At 38.0% G+C, this 27596-nt stretch overlaps 1 protein-coding gene across 1 annotated transcript in view; it reads right to left on the reverse strand.

Annotated features, from left to right (window-relative positions):
- ADCY8 (adenylate cyclase 8) overlaps positions 1-27596 on the reverse strand; it is a 121465-nt gene that overhangs the window by 5530 nt on the left and 88339 nt on the right. Inside the window, exons 9-15 of the mRNA XM_085325825.1 lie at positions 27447-27547; positions 20147-20348; positions 16610-16699; positions 14759-14931; positions 12472-12553; positions 8679-8837; positions 5342-5488 (exon numbers count right to left, since the gene is read on the reverse strand). Coding sequence (XP_085181951.1) covers positions 5342-5488; positions 8679-8837; positions 12472-12553; positions 14759-14931; positions 16610-16699; positions 20147-20348; positions 27447-27547 — 954 coding nt within the window. The remainder of the gene's footprint in view (positions 1-5341; positions 5489-8678; positions 8838-12471; positions 12554-14758; positions 14932-16609; positions 16700-20146; positions 20349-27446; positions 27548-27596) is intronic.

Here is a 27596-nt window from a genome sequence, read left to right on the forward strand (position 1 = left end):
TCTTCMAAGATGTGGATTGCAGAAGTTATCACCCAAATACTTAGGAAAATGTCAAGACAGGAAGGGTGGTTTCTAGTAAATGTAGGAATCAATATGGTTAGACAGATCTGGGGAGAATAAAAAAAAGAGATCACAGATAAGGACTTTAAAACTTTCAGTTCTAAAGGCTTAATTTGGTTAGGACTTAAATGGAAAAGTTCTTGCTGTGRTCAGGCAAAACGTTAATGAAAGCTTCTCCCCCTTCTTTTACTCACAGTCATGCATTCTTTTTTCAGCTTGCAGGCTTGAGCTTCCTGTCAATTAAAAACTAAGGGGAATATTTCATTAAAAGGGAAAAATATACCAAAAGCAGAGCATAAAATATCCCCTGCCATTGAATTAGCCACAGCGTACGTCAAATAGAGTTGGGGCCTGGAAGCTCTGCGGCTCCTCTGCAGCTATCACACCATCTGTCTCTAACGGAGGGGCCGTACAGCGTTGCACGCGGGGAACACGAAGCCATATGGTTCATGGCTCCATTCCAAGTCAGGGGAGTCCAAAAACTTGACCCACTTCCCATTTTCTTCAAACCACTAGCAAAGCCCATCATCTACCTTTCCCGCCTACAAGGGCAGCTCCTCCAAGCGCTCTCTTAAAGGAAAACACTGCTTCTTGCAGCTCAGCTTTTGTGAGCAATCTGAGAGCACCAGGTGCAAGGGGAGAAAATGATTTTGGTGATGAAACAGAAACATTTCCATTTCCGAGTGGTTGCTGGAAACAATAGCAAACAACACAGTAATCTGAAATGCGCAATAAATTTTCAGCTGTCAGGTCAGACCCAGTAGCATATACATGCAATAAAACATATACAGAGTAGTACAAGATAGAATATTCCAAGACATGTCACAACTACAAAGTAATCAGTGAGGATTGAAAGCAAGATCTTGTATTCTACTAGAATCTATATTTGTGATAATGTATTAAAATCTGTTGTCATAAATACCTTGTAAATCACTGTAGATAAAGAAAAAGAGGACTCTCCACAAAGAACCAAACAGAACATGAACTAGAAAGCTCTTATTAAAACACAAATCCCAACTCTAACATCATACAGATACAAAAATGATAGATTAAAAAGACTAGACAGAATATTACATTCCAGAAAAAAAAAATCGCCAAGACTCATAATCTTCAGAACAGGAGGAATGTCCCTGTATTATTTTTTTGGTATAGCACCTCTAAGAATGGGAGTTTAGTCCTAGATATGTCTTATTAAAACACCAGCCATTTTTTAAAAAAATGAGTAATTATAAAAGTAGATCTGCCAATACTCATGCTTGTTCATTGACGCATGAAATGTTCCTATCAGCACCTCTGTGCTAGTGGCCAAAGTAAGAAATCATATGTAACTGGATTCTGTAATGATGTTACATGTCAAATAAAAAATCTGTTGTTTCAGCCAACATCTCCCATTCTGCCCCAGAATGCAGACAAGAAGCCTGGATAATTTGGAAATCAACTGTTCAAGGGCATTAGGAAGAAAAAAGTCATGGGTAAAGACTCTGCTTTAAGAAGAGTCAGTCACCTACTCCCCAAATACCTGCTTTTGGACCAGATTTCCTAAGAAAGAGCTAGCCTCGGATCCCAAGTGTCCAGTGGACTCCTACTCTGTGCATGTGGTGATGGCAGGGTCTGTAAGACCATTTTTTGTCTGTAATTTTTCGTTTGACTGGCTTTGACTCCCTAACATAGATCCTTTACTTGGAAGACAGAATAATGGATCTAGATTGTAACCTTTCCATTCTCAAATAATACAATCAGTCCTCAAAAATGAAAGAAAACAAACAAAAGTAATCAGCCCCTTGCCCCCATCACAGTTTCCAAGCAAGATCTATTGGGATTTTTTTCAGCTACCTTCATTCAGAAACAGCTCCCTTGTCCTATGAGCACGCCTCCCCACTATTTTTACCTGTGGAAGTTAAGGAGGGGGCTCACAGAGTAGAATCTAGTCTGAGATTAAGAACTCRGTTCAGTTGCTTGAACATGGGCCTGTGGTATCAGCTGAGATGCCCTGGAGCACGCATCCTGGCTGTGCCCCAGGGGTTGCTCCAAGATAGCATGAATTCTCTGAAGGTGCAGTATCACACCTGCCAGTCCCACGTGGGTGCCACAGACACCCTAGGACATCCTAAATAGCACTAGGCACCCGGACTTAGTCAACAAAATCCTGTGTTAAGACTTTTACRTGTGGGTGTCTGCATGGAGGTTTTCATGTAATGCTGAGAGGTAACATTTTTCTGTGGCTAATAGGTTTGCTCTCTTCTCAAGCTGCATTTTGCTTCCATCAAGACAGTAGACAATGTTGCAARAAAACATCATGAAAAGCAAGGGATGGTGATTGCCTTCAGCGTCAGTCAATAGTCATCCCTGAAACATTGTGCCTGAAATGACTCCCGGTTCCTTTTCCATGAGTAGGATTACTTACTTCAGTTGTTCTGGCTGGAATATCACTTTTCACTTTGCTTGACAGAAAAAACTAATGGCATGACTATGCTGGAAGTAAGCTAGCAGTCAGCAGGGGATCACATAATTTCATTTACTACCCATACCAAGAACATATCTATTATTCAACTAAAGATGTCTGGAATATAATATAGTTCCTAATTAGTCCCTTTATTAATTACAGAGCAGATGTTAGGGACTTGAATGCAGTATTATGTTAAGGGGTTTGATGAAACAGTTGTCTTCAATAACTGCCACAGCAACAAAGCAATTTTGCTGTGAAGATTACATGAGCATGCATGACAAGATATTTTAAATCAATTCACAGCAATAGATTTTGCATTCAGCTTGAGCTATAACAATTCTAATCATATCTGGAAAGAAAAACAAAACTATTCATCAAGAAACATGCTGACAGTTGTGCAAGATCTTAGAGATAAGAATTAGGTGTTTATAGCAATACATAGCTGTGCAAGGGCTTAGCAGGTGGCAGAGCTTGTCTCACAGGAGAGCAGTTTAGTTCCCTGCCAGATTGCACGAGGATATGTCAAGCTGCACCCTGCATTCCTCTGTGAATTCTTCTACATCCCATCAGTGCTTTTAGTATCTGCCAAACTAAATAGATAAGCTCTCAGTTTTGTTGTCTTTGACAATTTGATAATCTTGACCCTGGTCTAGCATTGACGAGCTACCACTCTATCAAGCTTCCTCGCACAGAGGCCCAGGATGAGGGAGGATAAGGGTGAAGTTAAGGCCCTGACCTYGGTTCATATTTAGATTCTATTTTCTGACTTGGACACAGGTATCTTTGTTTTCAAGTAAGTGCAGGAAAGACAATTACCCCTTCGTGTCTTGGTTTTCCACTTATAAAATGAAGATAATGTAACTTCTAGAGGACCAATGTAACAACAAATTCTTCAAAACCYGTGAGATACTTTAGATACTTGCTGCTTGGGACTGAAGGAAAAAAAAATAGAAATGTCTTACTCCTGATCTCTTTTTSTCAGTCTTATGCCTTCCACTTTCATCTTTTCCTCCAATAGCTTCCTCTGAAGCCCTTGGAGATACCATCTTTTCAAAGCAAAATACCCTAGGCTAGATCCTCAAAGAGAGGTGGGTGCTTAAAGTAAGACTGAGGCAGGACTAAGTTAAAAACTGAAACAAGCAAGCAAAAACTTCAGGCGCCCYATTGAATCTCAGATTTTCATCTAAACCCCTGGAAAACTCAAATCTTGTGGATACTGGTAATACCATTCAAGCTGTGAGTCACACCAAATGCAGTGGAAATTGTTCCCTTCACAAAGCACAATCTAAGTGGAGTTTTTGCCTGGTCTCTTTGGGGCAAATGCTCCAGAGTTAGATCATCTTGTAGGAAGTGAGATCCACATCCAGCTTCTTTTAAGGGAACTCATTCCTTCCTCTTTGCTTGAGTGTGCCCTAGCATTCACCTGACAAGATATTCTTCAATTCTCCATCTGATACTATACCATAATCCAGAAAATAATTCAAAAATCCTTTGGGCTAAACAGAGATTAAACAGACACGAGTTGCTTGGGCRGAATTTCTTTACTGTTTCTTAAAAATTTCTTACTATCCATGTTCCCGCTCACCTGCACTCCAGTTTAGTGCCAGTCTTGCCTTACTCAGCAGAATTCTGAAGGGGCTCTTTTTTCTCTTTTTTCCTCTTTCTCTTCAAAGCACTTTTCCAAAACCAAAATCATAGATCAAYGATTCTCCCCCTTTCCCATCTGGACCTTTCTATCCTGGGATACAGGTCCAATCTCTCTGTTAAATGCAGGTGCTACTTCTATTACCTGTGCAGCACAGCACAGGATAGGTACAAGCTACTGGAAACCACTTGCARTGTTTAAGTTCAAATTCCTCATTTTAAATACTTTTAGACTTAGTTTCGTGCACTTCCTAGTTTTTAAATTTTTTCAAGATTCTTAATCTTGGGCTATCCTTTATCCCCTTTCTCTCCAAATTCCTCTTGGTCTGATTGCCCAACCTAATACCACCTATCTTAGTGTCTTTATTAACTACTTGGTAGAGTTTGCAGCTTGCTCCATACTACCTTTTCAATTTCCAATTTCTCCTGGCTTGCAGCTGGCAATAGTTACCTTCGGGATCTGATTTGTGCAGATTTTTCTTCCCCTTTTTGTCTTATCCTGTCCCCAGCTCCCTTTCTGAAATTAAATTTTCCATGGACATGATACATATAAAGGCTCTTTTTCCTCTTTATATKCTGTCCAAATTTTTTATTTCCCATTACCTCTAAATTCCTTTGTAAAGCAAATAGCTTAACCTCCGTCTTATGTATCTGATCAGACGAGTGACCACAGTCACTTGTTACCACCTTTCATTCCTTGTGCAACATTTGATTCTGTTGTGCTTTTCACACTTAATTTGGCATTATTTTACCATTAATATTAGCTCCATTCACCCAYGGAAAGGTAATGCAAAACATTACATAATCTGCAAAACAGTATCTTTGTCTGATAAGATCTGGGCCATTATTTCCCAGAACTATTAGAAGTACCTTCATCTTTCTTTCTTTCACTAAATGAAGGCATGTTCTACTTCTAGATATGCTGGAGCAGATTGTGGTTTTATGTATGTATGTTTATATTCAAGTATCTATATTGATTTCAGCCTCTAACTCATTYGAACCTTCGAACAAATGTTTGGCAATACTAAGTAGAAAAAGCAAAACAGAAAACTGTAATAGTAATTGGAGTAAAAATTAGACAATTATTGGAAGCAGAATAGTTAGTAGATCTGATGATTTAGGATGACACATTTAGCAGTTAGGAACTCATCCTTTAAACACTAACAAATTTTCTCTTATGGCTGGTATTACCTCATCAAAGTCTGCAATGATTTCATTCAGCAAGCGCAGACATTCTACTCCTTGGTTATTCATTTCAGTCTGGGAATAGAAGTCAGCAAATCCAGGAATGGAAGCAAACATCACACCAACAGCGTCATAGGACTGAGAGTATAATTCCTAAGGGAACAAGGAAGAAAAACAAGTTGAACTGGTAAATGAGGATGAGAAAGTCATTGTCTGCRCTTAAATATATTTTTTTCTTATCTTTTCATATGTAATATATTAATACCTCCAGATAGCATCAGTATGTTAGGTATTAGTGACTAGCGAGGCTCCATAGGAGGAGGCTGCCAGCTCTRCACATTCTTATCATGAAAATTAGATAGGATTTGCACTTTGTTTGAAAGTCTACTTCTCCTCCTTCAGAGATCAGGAGACCAGAACAGAAAAAAAATGAAGCACAATTTCTAATTTTGATTTGTATGGAGAAACACTTGAAGAAATGAAGGATTCATYTGCARTATKGAGAGCAGAGAATCAAACACTGTTAGTCAAGTAGAAGGAACCTWAGATTTTCAAGGTAAGATATTTAAGCCTGTCTCATAAATGTTTGTGGATGAGAATATATTTGTAGATTTACTGATTAACAGGTACCATTTTAAATGTCTAATATGACCTCCTGATGAAAGTGCCATCTTTTCAGTTAGATAATTTATACTTCAGGTACGTGCACCTCTTTAAAAGTTTGTTTCTTCCTAAGTTTTCAGAGAACCYTCACTCTACTGTAAACTATGGGTCTTCCAAGGTGACTAAGGAGCCTTTTGGTTGCCYGACTCTGGGAAAAGGTTTGTACCATTAGGGTTTGGAAGGAGGGAGGAACAGAGTAGGGGAGGTAATGGAGTTACTGGGGACGGAAAGTACTTTATAAGGGATCAGGCACAAGAGGGAACTGGGATAAAATATGCCCTGGGAAAAGCTTCACCTTGTGCTACACACACAATTCACGCTGAATCACAGATCTATTTATATGTGGGTTCTTGTGATTATATATATGTGAAAACACAGTCAGCTCTTTTCTGAGCTGAAGGAAATTTTCAAGAAAAAAACCTAATCTCAACTTTGAAAATGCCAGGAACAGGAACCCCCACAACYCCTGATGTGCTTTCCTAGTGGCTAGTCTACCACAAACACGTAGATACAGAACAAAGTAACACACGGGCTAGTTCGTGAATGTCGGCTTGTGGGAGAGGAGGCAACATGTGCTGGGAGGAATGTGGATATATGTGCACATACACACTCGGAGATACTCTTTGCTCAACTCCTGAAGGCACAGAACRATTGGCTGAACCTTCAGCTGCTCTTTTTTTATTTTATTTTCTATTTTTGGTAAAAACATCAAGACAGCAATAATACATCCCTGAGACTATGCTTRCAGTACACATTTGGGAATTCAATTTTTGAGAGCAATTAACTTAATAGTCAGACATGAATTGCAGGAGTGATTGTATTGAAATCTGATAGATGTTACAGCCAACCAGTTCATGTATAAATCATCCMGAAGTACAGTTACTCAGGGAAATTGCCTTACAAAAAAGCAGGGGTAGTGGAACTGAATTCAGTGGCAAATTACTTGAAGCATCAGCAGTGATCTACAGGGCATCTGTTTGCTTTTCAAAATTATGCATGTGAACGCATGAGAATGGATGTATAAGAGGACACATGTTCCCTGAGAACTGATAACATAGACATGACAAAACACACTTATGGCTGGTGTCAGAGTCTACTTCATCTGCAATGAAATGCTTTAACCAGGCTGCTATTACAGACACATTTTCTTATGTGCAGAACAGTGTTTTTATTGCAGTTTAATACCTGCAGAGTGTAAAATTACTCAAGAGGCTGATTTCTAAAGTGCCTTTCCTTGTAGCTTCTTACTATGTCGTCTTTTCCTAGGTGATATTTGAAATCACATCTTCAGGACACAATGACTCCTCATTGTGCAGTCTAATTTGGCTGCTTATGCCTAGTTCTAAAATGTACAATCAGAAAAGAGGAGTCTTGAATCCAAAGAATAGGTAAGTCCCTGTTGGGAACCTGGATCTTGAAACATTTGTCACCTCTTTATCTGAAAAGGTAATTCCAACMTTACACTCTAAAATCCTAGTTTCGTCATAGAATAACTTTATTCACAGATAAAACTATCATACGCATTTGCCTTCTTTCAGATAAGGCATAAGTGACATTCAGAAACAAGTGCTGGACTTTCCTTTACCCTTCCAACAACTCCTCTCCAAACTCTGTCTTAGGAGTATCCAGAGACTCCATTATTTTATCACTTTTTAATCACTTTTCCCTCTGCCTGCCCCCCACAGCATGCTTCACTTGCAACTCACTAAGTTTGTCTGTGCTTACTACACACGTTCTTTAGGAACATAGCTACAAACTATGTTTCTGAAATAGGTGGGTTTTTTAACTGTGTGAAGAGGCAGTTTGGGGGCAGAACCATATAAAATGGCAAAAACRTTCGCTTGGGTTTGAAGATGCAGGAAGCTCAGGTGTGCTCCTGTCTGTTACACGGATTTCTCGTGTAGTAACATGCAGGACTGTAATAACTGTTCTGCAATGCTAGGTTATCCTAAGGTTGCACAGGCATTTTGTTATATTTGTGTATCTTTTTAGTAATCCTTGATTTTCATAGATTCATAGATTAGAAGGGACCTCTGGAGGTCATCTATCACTGCCTCCATTTAGAGYAGAGCCAGTTAGGTCCAGTTGCTCATTACCTTGTCCAGTTGAGGGCTGGATATCTGCAAGGCTGGAGGTTCTGCAACCTTTCATGGGGAAGAAATTTTTCCTGGTATCTACTTAGGATTTTTGTTCCTGTAGCTTGTGTCCAATGCCTCTGGTCCTTCCACTGTATGCTTCTGAGAAGCATTTGGCTCTGTCTTCTCTAAAACCACTCATTAGGTAGTTGAAGACAGCAATAAGATTCTCCTTCAGCCTTTTTCTTTTAAGGTTGAACAAACCCAACGCTCTCARCCTCTCCTCATBTGTCATGTGCCCCAGTCTCCTAATYATCTYRGTGGCCTTATGCTGGACTTGCTCTAGTGTGTCAATGTCTCTTGTACTAGGGAGTCCAAGACTGGATGCAGTACTCCCAGTACACTTTCAGAAGTGCCAAATACAAAATAATAATCACTTGTCTTGATCTTAAAACATGAATTCCTTAAATATGGGCCCTGTACCAAATATGGGAACTAATTGTGTATTGAGACCTATAGAAAATTAAATAGTAAAAATTTTCTATCAGACCTGATTTTATTCTTGCTTATTAAACAAAATTTTCAGAAATAAAGCTGATACATACTTCATTATCTCGATCCTTCTCCAGGAAGTGACGAGCAACGTGACTGGGTAAAATGTTCCGTAGCATATTTTCATTATGTTCTCTTAATTCCTTCATTTCATTGATTTCTTCTTTTGCTTGAACGCGCCACAGAAAATCCAGCCTTGCTGTGTACTCAAGCTGTAATTCCAGGGAGAAAAAAAGGGCAAAAACGAAACTTGACAAGATAAGAGTAGATCTTGTACTGTCACCCTGGGAGGCTACTCCTGCTATATAAATGCCCTCAGTGCTGTAAAAGAGCTTTGACTTCTAAACAATTTGATTTCCTCGCCAGAAAAAAATAACAATTTTTTTGCAGTGTCGTATGGTGAGTGTCTGAGAGGAAACTTGGGACTAATAATATTTGTCATATCACTGGTATACTCAGTGGCTAGAAAATTTCACAAAGTTATTTTTCTCTTAAATAGTTCTATATTAGTTAAATAATGACATTAAGCAGTCATGCAGGAGTTAAAGTAACAGAAGAGGAAGTTCATTTACCAACATAAGCCCTTAAGTCCCCAAATGAAAAAAAGAAAACTTTCCTTTTTCATATCTGCTTCCAAATGAGAAGGGTTTCATGAGAAAGTAATATAAGAGTGATTCCAAACACTTTACAGAGAGAGGTAATTTACTTCTCAAGGATAAGTGTCTTTCTCTCAGCAAAATTAAACGTRACAGCCCAACACACTGTCAAGGAGGACTTCCAAGTCTGTAATGCCAAAACAAGGTGTTTCTAGTGTTGGGACATGCACTTATTGGCTTTTSAAGTCTTTTAAAGGAGAGTCAAAGGCATACTGTTYGGTATCCCCGAAGACCTTGTCCCCRTGGCTTTGTGGATCCAGYGCCSGCGCTGTCGCCATTTAGYACATGCACAATACTGAAACCCTGATGGCCTCAGCTACACACCACGGACGGTAGAATATGCTTTTAAGGCTTAATGCTCTAATCAGAAATAATAATCAAATACTCAGTACAGAAACATATTTCACCAGCAAATAAATGCATTTTATAACTGGGACATCAAATGGCTTGTCAAAAAGTGCTGGGATTAAAGAAGTGGCTGGGATATAAAGGACAATTCTGCTGTGGGTGGGAATGACTAACAGGGGATTCGGGTATTGTTTAGTGACTCATCTGGTCCACAGTTTTGTCATCAGCAGTGACCAATGGCAAACATTTCAGAAGAAAATGCAAAGCATTTTGCAAGGAGGCTTACAGGTCGATTGTAATTCAGGGAGCTATTTTTGCTAAATGCTAAAAGTGAGCATGACTTGATATAATCTCCCAAAGCTTGTATACATTTAAGCAGTGACTTATTTTCTCTGGGGATGCTGTTTCCACCTTTATAAACAATTAACTTATTTTCTAATTTTAAAATTCAAATATTCTACCTTGTAACTATTAATTCCCTAGACTAACTGCACATTAACTGCACAACTGAAAAAGTATTTCTTACATCATTTTCCTGATGTTTTTTGGTTTCTTTGTCTTTCCCCGGATTTTGTGCTAGAAGACAGGACACGCACCAGAACACAGCTGACCTTTTCCTCTACAAACTGATTGAGAAGATAACATTGACTATACCATTGCAAGGTCAATACTGTGTTTTACAGACTGGCTTGAAGCAGGAGTGGCTGGTGAATTTTGAGCTCTTTGATGCATAAGATATTTAATGCCACTACAAAAAGAGCTTTGCAAATGAAATAAAATTTCTAACAGCTGATGAGTTTTTTTTTTTTTTTTGGGGGGGGGTATTGCTGTGCTAGGAGAAATTAACATCTCTAAACCTAGCTCAGTAGAGTAGCAGATAATTTTTATGTTTTAAATAGTTTCATTCTGGTTATTTATAACTTCACTGTAAAAAGAAAAAAAAATGCCTCTTCAGCAGAGAACTGAGACGACACTATCAGTTTGGATAAAAGGATGAGCCACACTGAAAGTCTGAAAATAGACATTTTTAAAAAGATGCTCTGTTATGTGCTGGTATTTGCTAAAAACAGCAAAAACAGAGTTGAATTTTGGGTTTATTTTTTGATCCTATAAAGAAATAGAATGACAGGAAGTTCTGCCTGACCGTGAGGGGGAATTTCTTCCCTGTGAGAGTGACGGAGCCCTGGCACAGGTTGYCCAGACTTTGACCAGACAGTTTTACAACTTATTTTTTCTTGATGAAAACATAACTTAAAAATCTGCATGTGAAAGTGGAGATTGAGTTCAAATCACACTGAGTAAAGAAAAGAAGAGAGCTAGATGTTCAGAAACAGAAGGCCTATAGATTTGTTCTCACAAAGTTAATCTTTGTTATAAATCCATCTAAAATAAGGCGTCTTAAACTATGTTACTTAGAATACATTTGCAGTTTGTGAGAAGTAAAGCTATGTTGGAAAACAACTTTATCAGAGTTACTGTGCTCCCCATCAGTTTGTTGTATGTTGTATAGGTTTTGTAACGTATAAATTTAATGTGCTGTGGACCAAATTTTGCTATCTTCTTATTTTGTACTCTTACAGAGAGGGTTAGGTTAACCCTACAACAGGAAAGTTAGCAGCGCCAGGAAATGTGCCACGCAGTAAAGAAACTTCTCGTTCATACTTGTGAGYGTGCAGCGGTCAGCACGTGCCAGGGACCATTTCCAGGGGGCAGTTTGGACGCAGCCATCCAATCTGATGGGACAAGGAGGCCTAGCAGGAGATCAGAAGGTTGTGCTGTGCCAAGAGGCCTCAGAGCAGGAGGGGAATCTCAAGCACMCCAGTTCAGGCTTATGTGAAATACAAATATTTACATCTAGAAGTGTGATCCTGAAGGGCTTTGCTTGGATTCTGTCTGATCCTGTTTTAAGTGTCTTCTGTCTAATTATTTGCTTTCRCTTTGAAGGATCCTCAAGCCCTCAGAGTTGCACCTTTGCTTGTGTTAAGAATTTCTTAGAATTTCCACAAATTAGGATATAGAAATACCGGTATTAATCCTAATGAAAAGAACATCTTTAAGCAAGTTGAACGTTCAGGACTGTGTGTACAATTGTGGCTGCTATTTCTTGCAATACAAGTGGTCCTGCTAGCTTTGTGCAAGCAGAAGCTAGCTAATGTTCGATGTACGGCTACCTAGGGGTTGCCAGCTGGAAACAGCCAGAAGCCATATTTCACTCTACCTATGCACTATATCTGGATTTCTGAAAAATGGAGTTATGGAATCCTCCTCAAGGATATGAATCCTAAAGCTTTTAGATACCTAAACAATTTTTATGACCTAAGTGAATCCAGACCCAGGTGAAATATTTCCTACAAGTGGTCCATTCCTCAGAGAAGTCTGTGGTGGTGTTCAGACCATTAGAATATTTCATTTCCTCAGTCTGGCATTTTTCCCCTACAAATATATTAAGTTGATTCATAGGAGTTTTATTATTTTCTGACCTGTGATTTCCTTTCATCATTTTGAGTTTCTGCCTTCCCAAGGGCACTGGAGCAGTCAGATGCTGCTAGAATTATACAAGTACTTAGGATAGATGAGGTCCTATTTGCTCCTTCTACTTCTATTAACAACTGTAATGTAACTTGCCTACTGTTGAGTATAATATTGCACCCGTTCTTTAAGAACTGCTAGGCAATGTTAGACGTGGGCTTTCTTTAATCAGATTCTGCATGTGGGTTATTAAATTGTTAAAGGTCATATGCTCAAGTGGATAAAAAGGCAGTTGGTATTTTGAAAGTAATTATTGTCACATCCTGCAATTGCAAGTGGCATAGGGAATAGTTAAAGTAAATATTTGCGTTACCTGCTGACCATGATAAAATACGGCTAAAAGGAACATTGCCATCAGTAGTAAAGATGCTTCCTTGGTACCCAGGAAGTCTGTGCTGGAAAAAAGAAAAAAAAAATCCAGAGTAAAATGCAGTTATTGATTTGTCAGTGTTTGTTGTAATCATGATGGAGTTTCATTTTGTAACCCTGGTGCTTTTTGTTCACTACAAAACCTCCGAGTATTTGAAAATATAACTTCATGGCTCTTCCTCTTCCTTGATAAAAGTCGCTGTAGAATTTCCTTGCCATGTAGAATAGGAACTATTTTGAATTCTYTAAGATTTTTACACAAGGGAGAATCTTTCTTTGCCATGTTTCATTWGTGAAAAAAATTAGAGACAATGACGATAATTGCTACCTGCAGTTACTGTGGTTGGACATTGTATTGTTTCCTTCTTGCCCTATATTTTATTTTCCAGGCTTTGCCCAGATGTCATATCATTAAACTCTAGGAGTATAACTAGTGTTAGAAACAGTAATTGCATCCCATCATTGAACATTTTAGTCAGTACTTTGYTCCTGTAGGAAGCTAGCAAGAAAAGATATACATGCAGAGCCATACGTACTATGTATAAAGATGTGGTTTTTGTGAGAATTATTTGCACTGCACATCCATGCTTTTCTATCTTTCTGTGCATCTTTGGCACAGAATGGTTTAGCTGGCATATGCTTAGAGGTGCAAGCAGCAGCAGTACAAAATCAGTTAAGTAGCAAAGATTGAAAAGGAAGTGTTTTCCTGAATGAGCTAAATCACTGGTGCTCAGCTTCAGAGTTATTATAGCACTTGGTRTTCTTCTGACTATGCAAATGCAGGTGGATTCCCTGTGCTGCCACTCACCCTTCAGTTTCTCTCCCTACAAAATGGGATCATCCTTGTGCTCTCTACACCTTTAACAACAGTATGTTATAGTTTGAGATGTAAACAGGTGAAATCCTAACCTCAAAAAATCAATAATTCACTCCCATTTTCTTAATTTGACATCAGAGTTTCAATCAGTATCTCTGGAGTTTTTAGTATTACAAGCAACTGATGTATACCTCCCGGAAAGCATATTTTTGCCCATCAGCAAAATCAAATGCAATGACATAAATACAGGTAGTACTTCTCATATAATCAGGATTTACTTTTGCTGTCATAAAATGTTAAAATAGACAAATGCAAATAAGAATGTCTGACAAGATTGTATCTGCAAGTTCAGAGAAGTTTAAATCTTTAGTTCTGCAAACATCTWCAGCATTCCGATGAGATACAAATATTACTTGATTATTTTGTTTCTTTGCTACTCACTTGTGAATCTCATTGTCCCTCTTCATAGTAGAATCATCACTTGTGCTTCTTCTCCTCCCCCCCCAACCACCAAATCTGCTTCCTGCTCACACACTCAGTAATTCTTATTCCTTCTGGATCTAACAGGCCACATCTACCCTACACAACATTTTTTTTTTTCAAAAAATTACAYATCTAAGTCTGACCATGGGCCTGTACTTGGTGTAGTGCTACATGAAGATGACTGCTTTGCTCCCCAGAGGAGTGCAGTGCTGTGCCTGAGCACAGTCCTGAATATTGTCCTTTACCAAGGCTTAGCTCAGAGCTCAAAACATAGGTTTGTACTCCTTTTGGTTCCAGACTTATGTTGGCCAGTGATATTTGTGCTCTGAACTGTTTAGCAGCTGTGTTTAGCTTTCCTTTTCCCCTCTTCTTTCTTTCCCTCTAGATCAGGATCTAGACCTGACCACAGTGACAATTTGCCTTCCTTCYGCCCTACTGAACCTGCTGTCTTCATTTCTGAACCCCATTTTATTTGGTTCTCCTGAATCTCTTTCAATTGTATGGTCTAGCTCATTCCCACACAGCTTCACGTGCTGGTTTTCACTTTCTTTCAATAACCTTCCACATTTGGAAATGTTAGTAACATTTCTAAATGCAGCTTGTTTATGCAGTAATATCTTAGATACAGTTCCCGTGGAGAAGATATCTCAGSTCCATCATAGAACTCTTGACCCTATCACAGGAAATACCTAAATGCCTGCATTTTAGTAACATGAGTGGACTATGGGAGACATAAGAGRTGATCCCTGCTCAATATTTAATTGGCCTCATGAAATGAACATTTTAATTAGAAAGCCTGAGAAAAAATCGCACCATAAATCTTGTAGGACTAGTCATTGCCCCTTGCAACCAATAATCAGTTCTTGACTATGGTGTGTATGTGTATGTCTTGACAAGACACTTCTTTTTTTTCTAACATGCTGACACTTACTCTCCGTTGTGGTTAAAGTTGTCATATTGCAGAAAAAGGGAAGCATAAATAGTCTCAGTCAGTAGAGAATAGATCGCAATCATGATGAGAAGTACTGCCAGCTTCAGGACAGAGTTGAGACGAAGAAAGACTGCACAAGTCACCATTGCCAGCACACCAGTGAAGACAAAATACTGAAGAGAAAACATCAGTGGTCACTTTCAGCGATCAGTGACTACATATTCACCCCACAAATATCTACATAAATGATCAAGAGATCAAAAGTRTCAAAAATTTTCCTCCAGATTTTGGTGCTCAGCTAGGTCTTGTTAGGGTCTAGGTTACTTTGGAAATTCAGGGCTTCTCTATCCTAGAGGGAAATACCTCAACAGAATAGAAATCCTCTTTTGGGCCATCAYTGCAGTTTCATAGTATTTGAAAAAAAGGGAAAAGGCATCCTGTATAGCAAAAAGAGAAAAAGGGACAGATGCTGCAGGTAGCAGTATCCTAGCAAATAGTCAACTAAGTAAAAATCATTTCTATTCCTTTGGATTCTGAACTTCCCCAAAAGCCACATAAATTAGGATAAGGGAATCATATTTCTCCTTTATCCCTTTCTCATGCTATCTGAACAGAGGATAAAGGCACTTCTTTATTAGTTTATTTTATTTTTTAATTTTTAATGTTACAAGTCCAGCTCAATTTCACTCTTCTCTTAAAATGTGATGCCTAGAAGTTTCATTCGTATCTCATTTTCTAATCTCTTCATTGTCTCATTTTTCTCAGTGATTAGTCATTTGCCAAATGCAATCCATRCAGTTGGTAGTGGATATAGAGGGACAATCCTGGCTATGAGCTATTCAGATTTGAGATAGCAATGCCAGCACCCAGAGTCCGAATGTAGTTTAAATTAACTCTTATTAAAGCTAATATAGCTTTAGAAGAGAACTGCAGAGTTCRTTAGTTTGAGTACATTTTTTCTTTGTTGAGCACTGTTCTCTGTGCATCTCTCTAATTTTACTGCATACTGGTGGCAACATCATGACACCGCCATATCATTTCCAAAGCAACATACTTGTTTTAGCTGTACATGACCAATCTGTTGATTTTACTGACCTGCTTGCTCACTATAGAGAGGTTTTTCTTTGCTTCAAATGAAAGTTCAAAATCATTACCGAAGAATCACTGCTGTTCTTTTGCTATGTAAGAACTATTAGTCTCCTCCAATAGCTTCATATGAATTAAGTCGTGGGTTTTATTACAGTAGGTACACTGAATTGTTGCTGGATATGTTTGTAATTATTTTTAAATGTATAAGGCAAACAGCAAAAGCTAAAGATCAGAGCAAAYGAGATTCTGCCATTAATAAAAAGAAAGCTGGAGGGCTCAGTTTGACCAAGCATTTAGCAATGCCTTTTTGTRTCATTGATTTCATAGGTGAACAAGAATATCAGTGGCCACAGAGGGCTTTCGTTTGCCCTAATGAATTCTGTTGAAGARACAAAATTTTCTTTGACTTTTACTAAAATGCAGGACTTATCATGTCTTAGTTCCTCATTTCTACTCTCATTTCAGCTGTTTGCTGAATGCTGTCTATGTATTTCCATGCGTACTTGGTAAACAAGAACAGTGAAAAATTCAGTATACATAGAGGTTCTGCTTGTAATGCCCYATGAGACTATAGGATTAATTCCCTTTTTTAGTCCTTGTCTGYTCTTCCTACAGTATGTGATAGATATTAAGGCTCAGATTTACAGAACTATTGAGGCATCTGACTCCATCAYTAGTACATTGGTCACTGATTTCAGGCAGCAGATACCACGTAACTTCTGTGGACCTGTGCCTCAGATTCAAAAGTACCCTCATAAATACCTCAGGATAGGAACAGATGTCTGTAAAAGATGCAGATGAATTGAACGTCTGGTTCTTCAGTGGTACTGGTTTRTCAAAATCACACCATAGCTGTGAATAAAGAAAGAAAACAAAATCAGGGATATGTTGTATGTTGGTGACTAGGTGCTTATGTGCCTGRTGGGACACAGGGRTGGGATGTGCTGACCTACCACTCCCTAAACACCAGCACTAGCTCCCTAACTAGTACTGGCCTTGATGTCTSAGGAGAAACGACAAGGACTAAATGAAGGTAAGATGGTAATCTYGGCAGTAAAAAGACTGAAAAGTGGGGCCAAAGCAGAGAGCTATTCACTCTACAAACATTTAGCCCTCCTATGCCCTCTCTGTGGCCAAAGGGGAAAGATGACCTCCTCCAGGAGTTCCAGAGGACTGAAGCTGGACTCGTAAGAATCATCCTCTGAAGATGTTTATACTTCTATATAAATTATAGAGAGAATTGTCTAAAGTGGGAACATAAAATCAGACTGTATGTGTACACATACTTGCAGGTGTTTTTTTCCACCTATGTGTCTATGGTCAGTGTTAACTTCCAGGTGTAGGACAAAAACCTACATGGTGTCACATAGAATTTATTTGTGAGAAAGCAGAACATGGTCCCAGAATTGAAGGTGAGTTGTCTAGAACAGGAGGGAATGAAAATGGCTCATGATGCAGTGGCTCTGACAATGTAATATTGCATTTATCTGATTCAACCTGCATCCTCTTTACTGGTATTTTAAACTCTTAAAAATAACCAAAATGACAGTTCTGAGTTGTAATGCATCATGATCTTAAATCACAGGAAAAAAATAGTTAATGATTTCATGTTTTGACAGTTAAAACAGATGAAGTCTCCTGTCACATATATTAATCCAATCTGGATGTTTATATAAGGTCATTTAATCAGCCTGGTATGTGCAAACTTGTTCTCCTGTCTCTCTTTCCAATAGAGTTAGAGAGTTTGTTTAATGAGGTCCAATTTCTTATAATTAAATTCTAATGAATTTTGAACTTGGAACTCTCTTGTTTGTTCTTTCAGCAACTCAGACATCTCTGCAATGCAGCAACATTTTCTAGGTTATTTGTGCAGTCCTCCATGACAACTGATAGTAAATTGTACTTTCTGCAAGTTTATGAGGTATTCAGCCATGAATGGCCCTGTGCTCTCTGAAGTGCAGGGTATCTGCTTAAAAGATCTTCAGAATCAGAAATTTTCTTCTCTTTTTATACTGACAAGGAGGTACTTGATGTAGAGAACCACATGACTCATTTGCACTTCTCATTAAMCCAAAATGTTATGGTCTTTTCTGGAAAGAGTCTGAGTTTTCTACCCCCTTTCAACCTGAACTCAGTGGATGCACATAGCTGCATTGCCTCTTAAGCACATGAAGGTCCCTACTAGGTGCCCCAGACAGAACCCGAATGGCTACTGGGGTACCTGCTTCATGAAAATCATTATTTTTTTTTTTGTGAGATACAGGAAGCAGTTAAAAATCAAACTATTATTCTGACAGGATTTTGACATATGAAATAATGAGTGGTGTGAAATAATGAGTACTATGATTTCCTGTAGAAGACAGGACTTGGTGATTCAAGTTGTTGTAATTCTAAACATATGACAATAAGTGTAACAGTTTATTGTCTTACAGAAGCCCACTTTTGTTCCTTTCATCTGGTTTTTGAATTAATAATCCCACGAAATTACAGTGGACACAGACTTTAAAAAAAAAAGAAAAAGAAAAGAAAAAAAACACAACAACCAACCCATGGATAAAATCATACCCGTAATAAACTGGATATGGGTGGACCTTGTTCCAAGGACAAGATGCATTATACTGAATTCTTTCCTATAAGGTATTTGCCAAATACATTTTAAAAGCCTCTAAATCCTATAATATTCTTCAGTAATCTACACTTTACGAGTATCACTGTCCTTATCTTTAGCAATTTTTCAGCCCTATTGAACTTCCTGTCATTTTACCATACATGTAGCTGCTCTGTAAGTGTAGGAATCAAAGATTACTTTCTTCCTTCTCCAGCTGACTTTCCTATCAGTGACCACATGGTACCACAAGAAAGCCAAGACAGATGCTTAATCCTAACGTACTATCGAGCTGTATTCAGTCACAGAAGAATGGCAGCAATACAACAAAATACAATCTAATATCTATTAACAAAAGAGGATTCCAACTCTTGAAGTGTCAGACTTCAGCATATTTGCTACCATAACATGATAGTCAAAATAATTATTGTTACAGGACAATTATTGCTCCTGCTGTGTTATAGTTGTTACCGTTATTATTATTATCAATAAATACTTTATTGCCTCACCTGGAAAGAATTAAATATTTACAAAGAATAAAGTTCAGCTGAAAAAACCTGCTGGATCCTTACTCCAGCGGCGTTCTTGGAGAGAAGAGGGTGATGCAAATGTTATCTTTAATCCATCAGTGAGATATTTAGCTTCTCCCTGGTGCAGACTTTAACACCTGCCAGGCTTTCTGACATGATTATCTGCCCAATTCACGCAAAGCTTTCTCATGTTTCTGAAGGTGTTCGGATAATCAGCGCTCTGTCGCGTTTGCATCCGTGCTGTCCCTGTCTCGTAAGGACCCAGTCTTTCACCATGTGACACTGTACCTAGCCAGCCCCACAGTATTCAATACTGCACGTTAGTATTTTTATCTAAGCACAGTTACTAAGCAAACCTTGGTACATGACTTTCCTCATAGATACACTGATAATCTTTGCTCTACATTTATCACACTTAACTTTGGGCACTTAGTGGCGACGTGCAAATTAGGAGACCAGTCAGGCTGAACTCCATGTTTGGGAAGTGGAGAGAAACAAATCTCTTTATGGGTACATTGCTATCATGCAAAAGAAATCTTTGAGGATGCCTGTTACTCTTCACTGACTATAAAGAAAGCTTAGTGTAATTATGCCCATAGTTTGGTCCTTCAGCTAAATTAAATCCAGGCTGAGGAGGTTTGTCAAAACCTTTAAATGAGCAAGTAGTAAGATATGATTAGAATTCAGTTTGTTTCAACTTCCCCCGTGCTGTGGTTACTCGATCAACTTCACCTGCTCCTTCCTTTCCTTTAAGGTATTTTACAGGTTTATTGGCCCTTCTCATTTTTTAATAACCTGATGGATAGGAGAACTGCAAGATGAGGAATTTAATATCTATGAGTATTACTTGGATTAACAGCCATGAAGAAATATAGTAGTATATCAGAAAATTAAAAATGCTCTGGAAAGGGTGGTTATATTGAACAGAAAGTAGCAGAAGGATTTTAAAAATAGATGATCCTTATGAAAAAGAAATAATTAGATATTTCAGTGATACATAGTTTAAGCAACAGATTGAATTTCCTGAAGCTGTAGTGCTCTGCCTTTTACATTTAAATCGTATCTGGTTTATAAACACATTAGTTAGCAGGTCCTGTAGCAAGCGTAATAATTCATAAATCATTCTTTCCTGTATAATATTCCCTGGTTCCCTATGAAGCTTACAATATTTATGATGGCTCCCAGAAAGTTAATCAGAATGGATGCAAATATAATGACATTCCTGGCCAAGTAGGTCTCGTTAATCCAGCAGCAAGTTTTCCGGAGCATTAAGGGTAAACATTTGTAATCCTCTGCTGTGGTGATTAGCACAAGAGCGGAGTGCAGCATAATCAGTATAGAAAATTGAATGACCATTGGTATTACCCTGGGAAGAAAAAAGAGAACCCAGCATTAAATATTTAAGCAATACTACTATAAATAAAAATAAATGGAAAAACASTTAAGATTAGGAAAAAAAAAAAAGTTGTCGGAAATCCAAGACAATTACTCCAGGAAGAAACACAGAGAAAGCAAAGAATTGTTCATGTTCCACAGACTTGGCCGTTGCTTCATGTGGCTTCTTGCTGAGAAACTGTTGTTGAAGAAACACATCAATAAAATCACTGCCAGTGCCTCTGAGCAGTAGAAATGTCCCTTTTTTCAATACTCAGTTCTCCTTTATGTTTCTTTCAGAGCTAATCTATTCATCTCATAGGATCGGATGTCACTTTGTTTGAACTGGTTTGTCTAGGGGCAGTTTAGGAGAGTGCTATTTCATGCACACTGCAATGCAAGTGTCTTAAACTCCTGCTGTGCTGAGGGTCATAGACTTTAAAGCGAGAAACGGCCAGTACAGAAATCCAGTTAGATTTCTGGCATAGGTCAGGATATGATAGTTACAGAAAGGTAATATTTCTCTAATTTTGGTTAATATTTAGTCCACAGCAGCTAAAAATGTTATTAGTTTCTTAAAAAAAAAAAAAAAAAAAAAGAATTTATCTACTGTTTTCACAGAAGCCCTTCGAAATATAGAGTGGATAAAAACATGCTCTATGATCCAAATATGTTTAAATAAATCATGTCATTTGGCATACTCTCTCAATTTTTTTCTTGCTAATGTGACCCTTAATCAAGTGTTATTAAATATATCCACAGAAAAGAGGATTCAATTCCCTCGAATAAACCATTAAAAACATAATTTCTTCCAGTTCAACTTTCATTATTATCTTTTTTCAGTTTGTTTCTTTTCACCTGGCTTAAATCTGGAACTTGATATCAGTCAAGCAAATGACCTGCTTGAGGAATGTGGCAAATTGTTGAAGAAAGCACTTAGCACCTCACAAATCAAATATTAGTCCCCATTTATGCCAGTCATTGTCTTTCCGTATTTCTTTTCACTCAGCTTCTTATTTCAGCTGAACTCATGCAAATGCTCCATTGCTCCTGCTGCAAACGAGCCCCCTCTTCACTCTGCTTCCTCTTGCCTTTTTGAAATACAGAGGATGATTAAAATTGAGGCATGGAGTTAAGTAATTAAAATTTCTAGCAACCTAGTTCTGCACATCCTGCTACACTAAAGAGGTCTCACAGAATAAAACCTTTGGAAGAGGAGAATCAAGGTAACCCAAGGAGACTTCTGCACTTCCAAGTGGCTGAATGTAGGTACGGTGTATTCTGCTCCTTGAGTTTTCTGTGAACGGATGTTTTGTCTTAGTGAAGACATAAAGCTGCAGATTTTGATACTATTCTCCTATCCCTCTTCTCTTTGGGCAGAGTGAAGTGCTATTTGTATGGTTGGCTCTGCTGAAAGATAAATTTAAGGCTRGAGGGTAGAAAGAAGGGAAGGCCTCACCACAGCTTTTATTTCTCCATTTTTCGGTGTGTTTGGCTCAACCAAATCTACTGCCTGAGTCTGTATGTACTAGACCAACCTAACTGAAATGTCTCATCTGTTTCAGGCTGTTCAAATTTCACCCAAGCAGAACAAATTCTAAACTCAAATAGCTCTTAATTCAAATCTGTGTTTTGAACCTATGAATAACAAAGCTTTCACTCTAGAAAGAGTCACCATAAACTGGTAGGTACAGAGTCTAACGAAAAGAGGGAGTCAGACTGAGATAATGATAGGAGAGGATTTATGGAGATAGCAGGAAAAGGTTCAGAATATGTCTACCTAAGATCTGACATTTCTCAGGTCTGGCCATGTTTACAGCTGATAACTAGAGTCCAAAATATTTGCTCAAAGGAGACACCAAAGAAACAGTAAGCAGCTTATGTGAGAATTGTGGATATATCTTCCTCAAGTAATGGTGTTTTTAGGAAACACCCTAAAACAGAATAAATCGAAAGTTTAAATTCAAGAGAAAATACGTTTTGTAGGAAAAAATAGACATAAGCTTGAGTGAGTATGTGGGGGAAATGCTGGTCACAGGTAAGCTGCTGAGACTGGAAAAAGGCATAAATGACAGATGAGATACAGATACCAAAAGTAAAGGATATCAAAGTGCAGAACATCACTCCTGTATAATATCTAACCCTGCTTGGTTTTAAACCTCATTTTCTTTTACAAGAGTATCCTGATTTCTGATTTTTAATGCCCTAATTCAGCTATGAGGATAGATACATTAAATCTGATGATATTTTAAATGTGATAGCTGTATAAACATTAATTCCTTCCTGATCAGTCAGACAAAGTTGTGGGAGAATGACTTAAGTACAAATTAACAGATTTTACTTTAAACTTTTTTGTCTATCACCTACTAAAATGAATCTAGGTAACACAGAAGCATAATTAATGTTTGAAAATGGACTGGAAGTCTCACATTTACAGTAATGCAGATATCACTTATAAGTAGAACTTCTAAATACTCTCAGAATCTCGTAATTAATGAAGCTTGGAGAATAGCATCCCAGAGAAGAAAATGGGCTAAAGAGATAATAAATAAACCAGGAAATTGTAGTTAGTAGAGTTTTCCTTGTGGAACATTTCTGAACCACTCCATATGAAAATTACATGCAGAAAATGATGGCTTTTTGTAGTTGCAATTACATCACAAAACTTTTGAAATAAAATACAAAAGATACTAAAATGGAAGTTATGTGATTGAATGTACTGAATTAAGATGAATTATATATTAACTTCCCTTGACAGCTTCTGTGTGGTAGCATTAGCTTTGACAGTATTCTGATGATGTTGCCAAATAGAGATACTATGCAGTCATGTCTTGAGAAAATGCACAGCCAGCCACTGATGCTTTTTAGAAGAACAAAGTATGTTCATAGATACACTCAGGATACATTAATGACCAAAATCTGGGGAAAACGAGTTAGGTGTGAAATGGATAGTCTTGGAGACAGAAGTCTTTGTGGAGTAGATAGGACATTAAATAGTATAGTCTTTACTGAAAATAGATTATCAAGTGAAAAAAGATGCTAAAAAATAAACGTAGTTAATAGCAATAAAGTCAATAGACAGTCAATAGACTGGTAATAGAAAAAGAGTCAATAAAGCCAGCAACAAGTGATACAATATCATCATGGAGAACAAGTCAAGAGAGTTAAGAGAGCTACCCAAGAGAGCTGGGGTTCCAGTCATGGCACAAGTCATCGCACTGCAGAGCTGTGACCTGCATTTATTTAGATGAGGCACCTTGAGATTCGCTGGTTGCATTGACCAGTTCTCTGCTGGCTCTGCTTTGAATCTAGGCTAGGAACATTGACAGCTATAGCTATGGGAAATTAGTTTCTTCAGTCTCRCACACTACAGCAGTATTTTGCAGTTGCCTTCCTGCTTTTCAAAGCTGGGTGACTGATATCCACTTTGGAACTGATAGCTTCTATCTGTATSTCAGATATGCACAGACAGACTGTATATGCAGGTGAAGCCTAACAGTTCTGCAGATCTAGCCTGACCCAGCTCTAAATGATAATGAAATAAGACTTTTAAAAGGATTTGAGTCAAGCCTCAAAACTCAGACCTGAGGACACTAAACATGGGTTCTTATTTTGGACTGCCAAACTCCAGGTATAAGATCCAATACTGCTGTATTAAGGTATTATACGGAAAACATCTCAAGACCTAAGTCTATCAATCCAAAATTCAGCCTAACTGTATTAGGTGCCTGAGAAACAATGGCCATGTATCTGCTGATAATAAATATATCAGTAATAAAACTCTTCCATTCGATCTGAACTGAACATCAAAGCATTTTTGTCTCATTTAAGATTGCTCGAAATAAATACCAAAAAAAGACTCCACACACCTAAAGTCTCCTTAGGGATCAATTCAGTTATCAGTGCTATTATGCGTGCAGCATGCTAATGTCATCAAGTACAGCAGAAGACACAGTCAAGGTTAGATGAGTAGGAACATCAAATACAATACTTTCTTCTGTCCAAGAACTTGTCTCAAAAATGGGACACCTGAGTTTGATCTTCTCTTCATTCAAGAAGAGATTCAAGACCACATGTTTTTCTTTTCAAGATTTCCCTTATTTTCAAGCTCAAGTGTGTTTTGAAATGCAGCTTTTTGCTTCCCTCTTACCACTGTACAGTTGGAAATCAAGAGTCATGGAGCCAGAAGAAAAACTTATGAAAAAAGATGCAAATGTTTAAATGAACAATAATTTTGAAGCTCATTTTTCTCTCCTCACAAGAACAACTCAACGAAAAACTGTCATATACAAGATTAGCACAGAAGTCCACTCTAGTATGATCTATTGGCCCTTGTGAGCATATAGAAAGTTTACAGAAAGAGATTAATCAAACTTTCAGGCATCTCGGATAGAGAAGATGAATCACTTTAAGGTTGGCAGTGTAACTTAATGGCTTCATAAGGGATAATTACAGCAGAAATGTGACATTAATTTATGTCACAAAGTAATTTCTTCAACTCAATATTTCAAGGAATGAAAACTACTGAAAAGATTCTTAAATTCAGTGATGAACATTCCCTGTCAAGGAAGAATATGAATGGATTAAATATTTATTCTGCAGGAGACAGATATAAACTGAGATAAAATTTGGAAATTCACATACATACCGGAAGGATAATTACCTTCTTTAACACACAAACTAAGGCAACCTATCTAGGAAGATCCCTGAAGATCCCTAAAAAAACATTTTTATGATCATTTAAATATTTTCCTCCACTATGTTTCCAGAAATCCCCAGAAGGCTCAACTCAGCAAAATATTCAAATATATACTTAAGCAAGTGCATAATTCCATGCTGTTCAACAAAGCACTGAAGCATTCATTGGGAGGTAGTTTAAGATATCCTTAGGAAATGAGTATGTTTACCATGAAGTGTGTGAATTTTACAGTTTGTTAAAAATTTCATGGGAGTGATGTCCATGCTCTCTTCCCTTGTGGCATTGCCAAGTAGTTTACCTCACTGGTATCTACTAGAGGTATAAACGCATGAGCATGCGGTTACCTTAAAGTGTATAAGATTCTCCGAATCCAAATCCTGCCTAACTTTGTGATACCTTGTCCATGTGCTCATGCCCTGACCTGTTTCCTCAATTGGAATTTAGGAAAATTGAAGTACCAAGCTATTTCCTCGTTCAAAATGTTTAAACCTTCTTCTTAGTCAAACAACCACACTTATTATTTTAGCGTTGCTTATCTGCTGACGCTGCTCCTTTAACCATCAAACTTTAGAAAGAATGAGAAGAGGTTTTGAAGCAGAGTATCAAGACCTTTAAAATGTAGGTGAAAACTTGTCTTCCTTAACCCTGACAGTTATTCGTCAGCTCCTGGAGGAATATAAAAATTGCCATAAAGTACCTATCATCTGGCTCATTTTTTTCTTTCAAAAGGCACAGTGGCAAATGCTCTTTCCCTAAATATCTTTCCAGCTTCCAGCGATCAACCTTAAAGGGCATTTTGGAGGCTAAAGTTGCAYTGGTTTATTTAAAAAACCATCTGCTGATTCCTGTAAGAATCTATCTAATCTTTCTTTGATCCTGTTTGTATTTACAGCCTCTTGAACATTCAGTGACAATAAGGTCCACAAAGAACTCGTGAAGTGCAGGGAAAAAGAAACACAAGACTGCAGTGTACGTGGGAAACCAGAGTGTGTGATGTCTGCAGGCAAGGTGGCTATGTGACTCCTTTTCTCCTCATTCCCATGGCCCTAGTTGCTCTCATGACCATGAACGGAGATGAAGATAGAAAAGATGTCCTGTTTTGTTGCTGATATAGCAGTGATTGATATAGTAGCTAAAAACTTACTGGAAAAAAATTCCATTAATAAAATCCATAAATCTTGTTGTACATATAGGAGAAAAAAATAGAAATAACTGCTACCAAAAGTTAAGTGTATATAGAGATAAACTTTAGAAAAGCAAATTGATTTCCTAATATTAGAGAAATATAACACATAAGGAACAGCGGAAGGCAAGCATTTGTCTGATTGCACTCACAGCTAAGAACAACTATAAAATACACTGGACACCACYGCTTCAGTGTGCAGTCCCCGGCCTGCACCCATTCAGCATTTCGGTATTCTGAGAAATTAATGTGGTGAACCTGGTCCTCCAGGGACAATCCAAGAAGTATTGCTGCGTTACTATAACATAACAGGCTTCTTATTTCTTATGCAAGTACTGYATTTTCAAGATTATTCTACAAGYACAGATAAACTTAAGTTCATCAGAGTAGTAGAAGCCACGTAAGAAYTGTGTGTGTCTGTGCATTTCTACTGTGGCAYTTGCCTCACCAAAGGTCAAATAGGACCATAAGCATTTTTTAACAGTAGCTGATGTTCTGCTGGRTACGCTATAAAGCTAGAAAATTGGCCATGCTCCTCACACAAGCTTTTCCTGTTTTCAGCATTAAACAGTAGAGAGAAATGCCAGTTGATGGGTTTTACTGCATTACATGATGTGGACATGGAGGCCACAGCAGTGTCACATGCTCTTCACCTCAGTAGAAGGCTGTAATTTGTCACATAACGGAGCTGGGATCACCTGCTTGCTTGTGCTTAATAGCACAAGRTTGTTTCTCCTGGGTAGGTGATACCTATCATTAGTAACTAAGCACAACAGTACAATTTACTTATGTAGCATTTAACAAACAAAACCAAAACAATCACTGATTCACAACACGATTACCAGTCTCTTTGCAAGGAAACACTGTATTAAGCCTGGATCATGTTTTATTTCAACATTGGAAGCAGCAAGCCATACCATGTCATACTTTTGCAAGCCAAAGTTCCCACGTATCTCAGTAGGGGTTCTGCTTAGAAACCTACAGTATGATGTCAATAGATGTTGCCGTCTCTCACATGTAAGTGTGAAACTGCAGATAATGTGATACAAATGCAGATAACGAGGAAAAGAAAAGGTGTACAAATATTTCCAAACAGTTTAGGGGACAAGTAGATTTTCTTGACTCATTTCACAGCAACCCTAGAAATGTTATCCCACTGGTTCCCCAAGAGTGCCTTCAGACTTATAGCAATACCTTTCTATATTTACCTGGAAGAAGGAAGTAAGCTTTGGATAGTGGTGATAAATACAAGAACAATAAATGCGCACACCAGGTTTGATTTGAATACCTCGTCCCGCATTTGAGAATACTGCAATGAAAAAGAAAAAAAAAAGAAAAGGAAATCAGCTGTTAACCCA

The sequence above is a fragment of the Rhea americana genome, unplaced genomic scaffold (assembly GCF_003343005.1).
Source record: "Rhea americana isolate MKP2758 unplaced genomic scaffold, rheAme1 scaffold_0, whole genome shotgun sequence".
NCBI classification, from domain to species: domain Eukaryota; kingdom Metazoa; phylum Chordata; class Aves; order Rheiformes; family Rheidae; genus Rhea; species Rhea americana.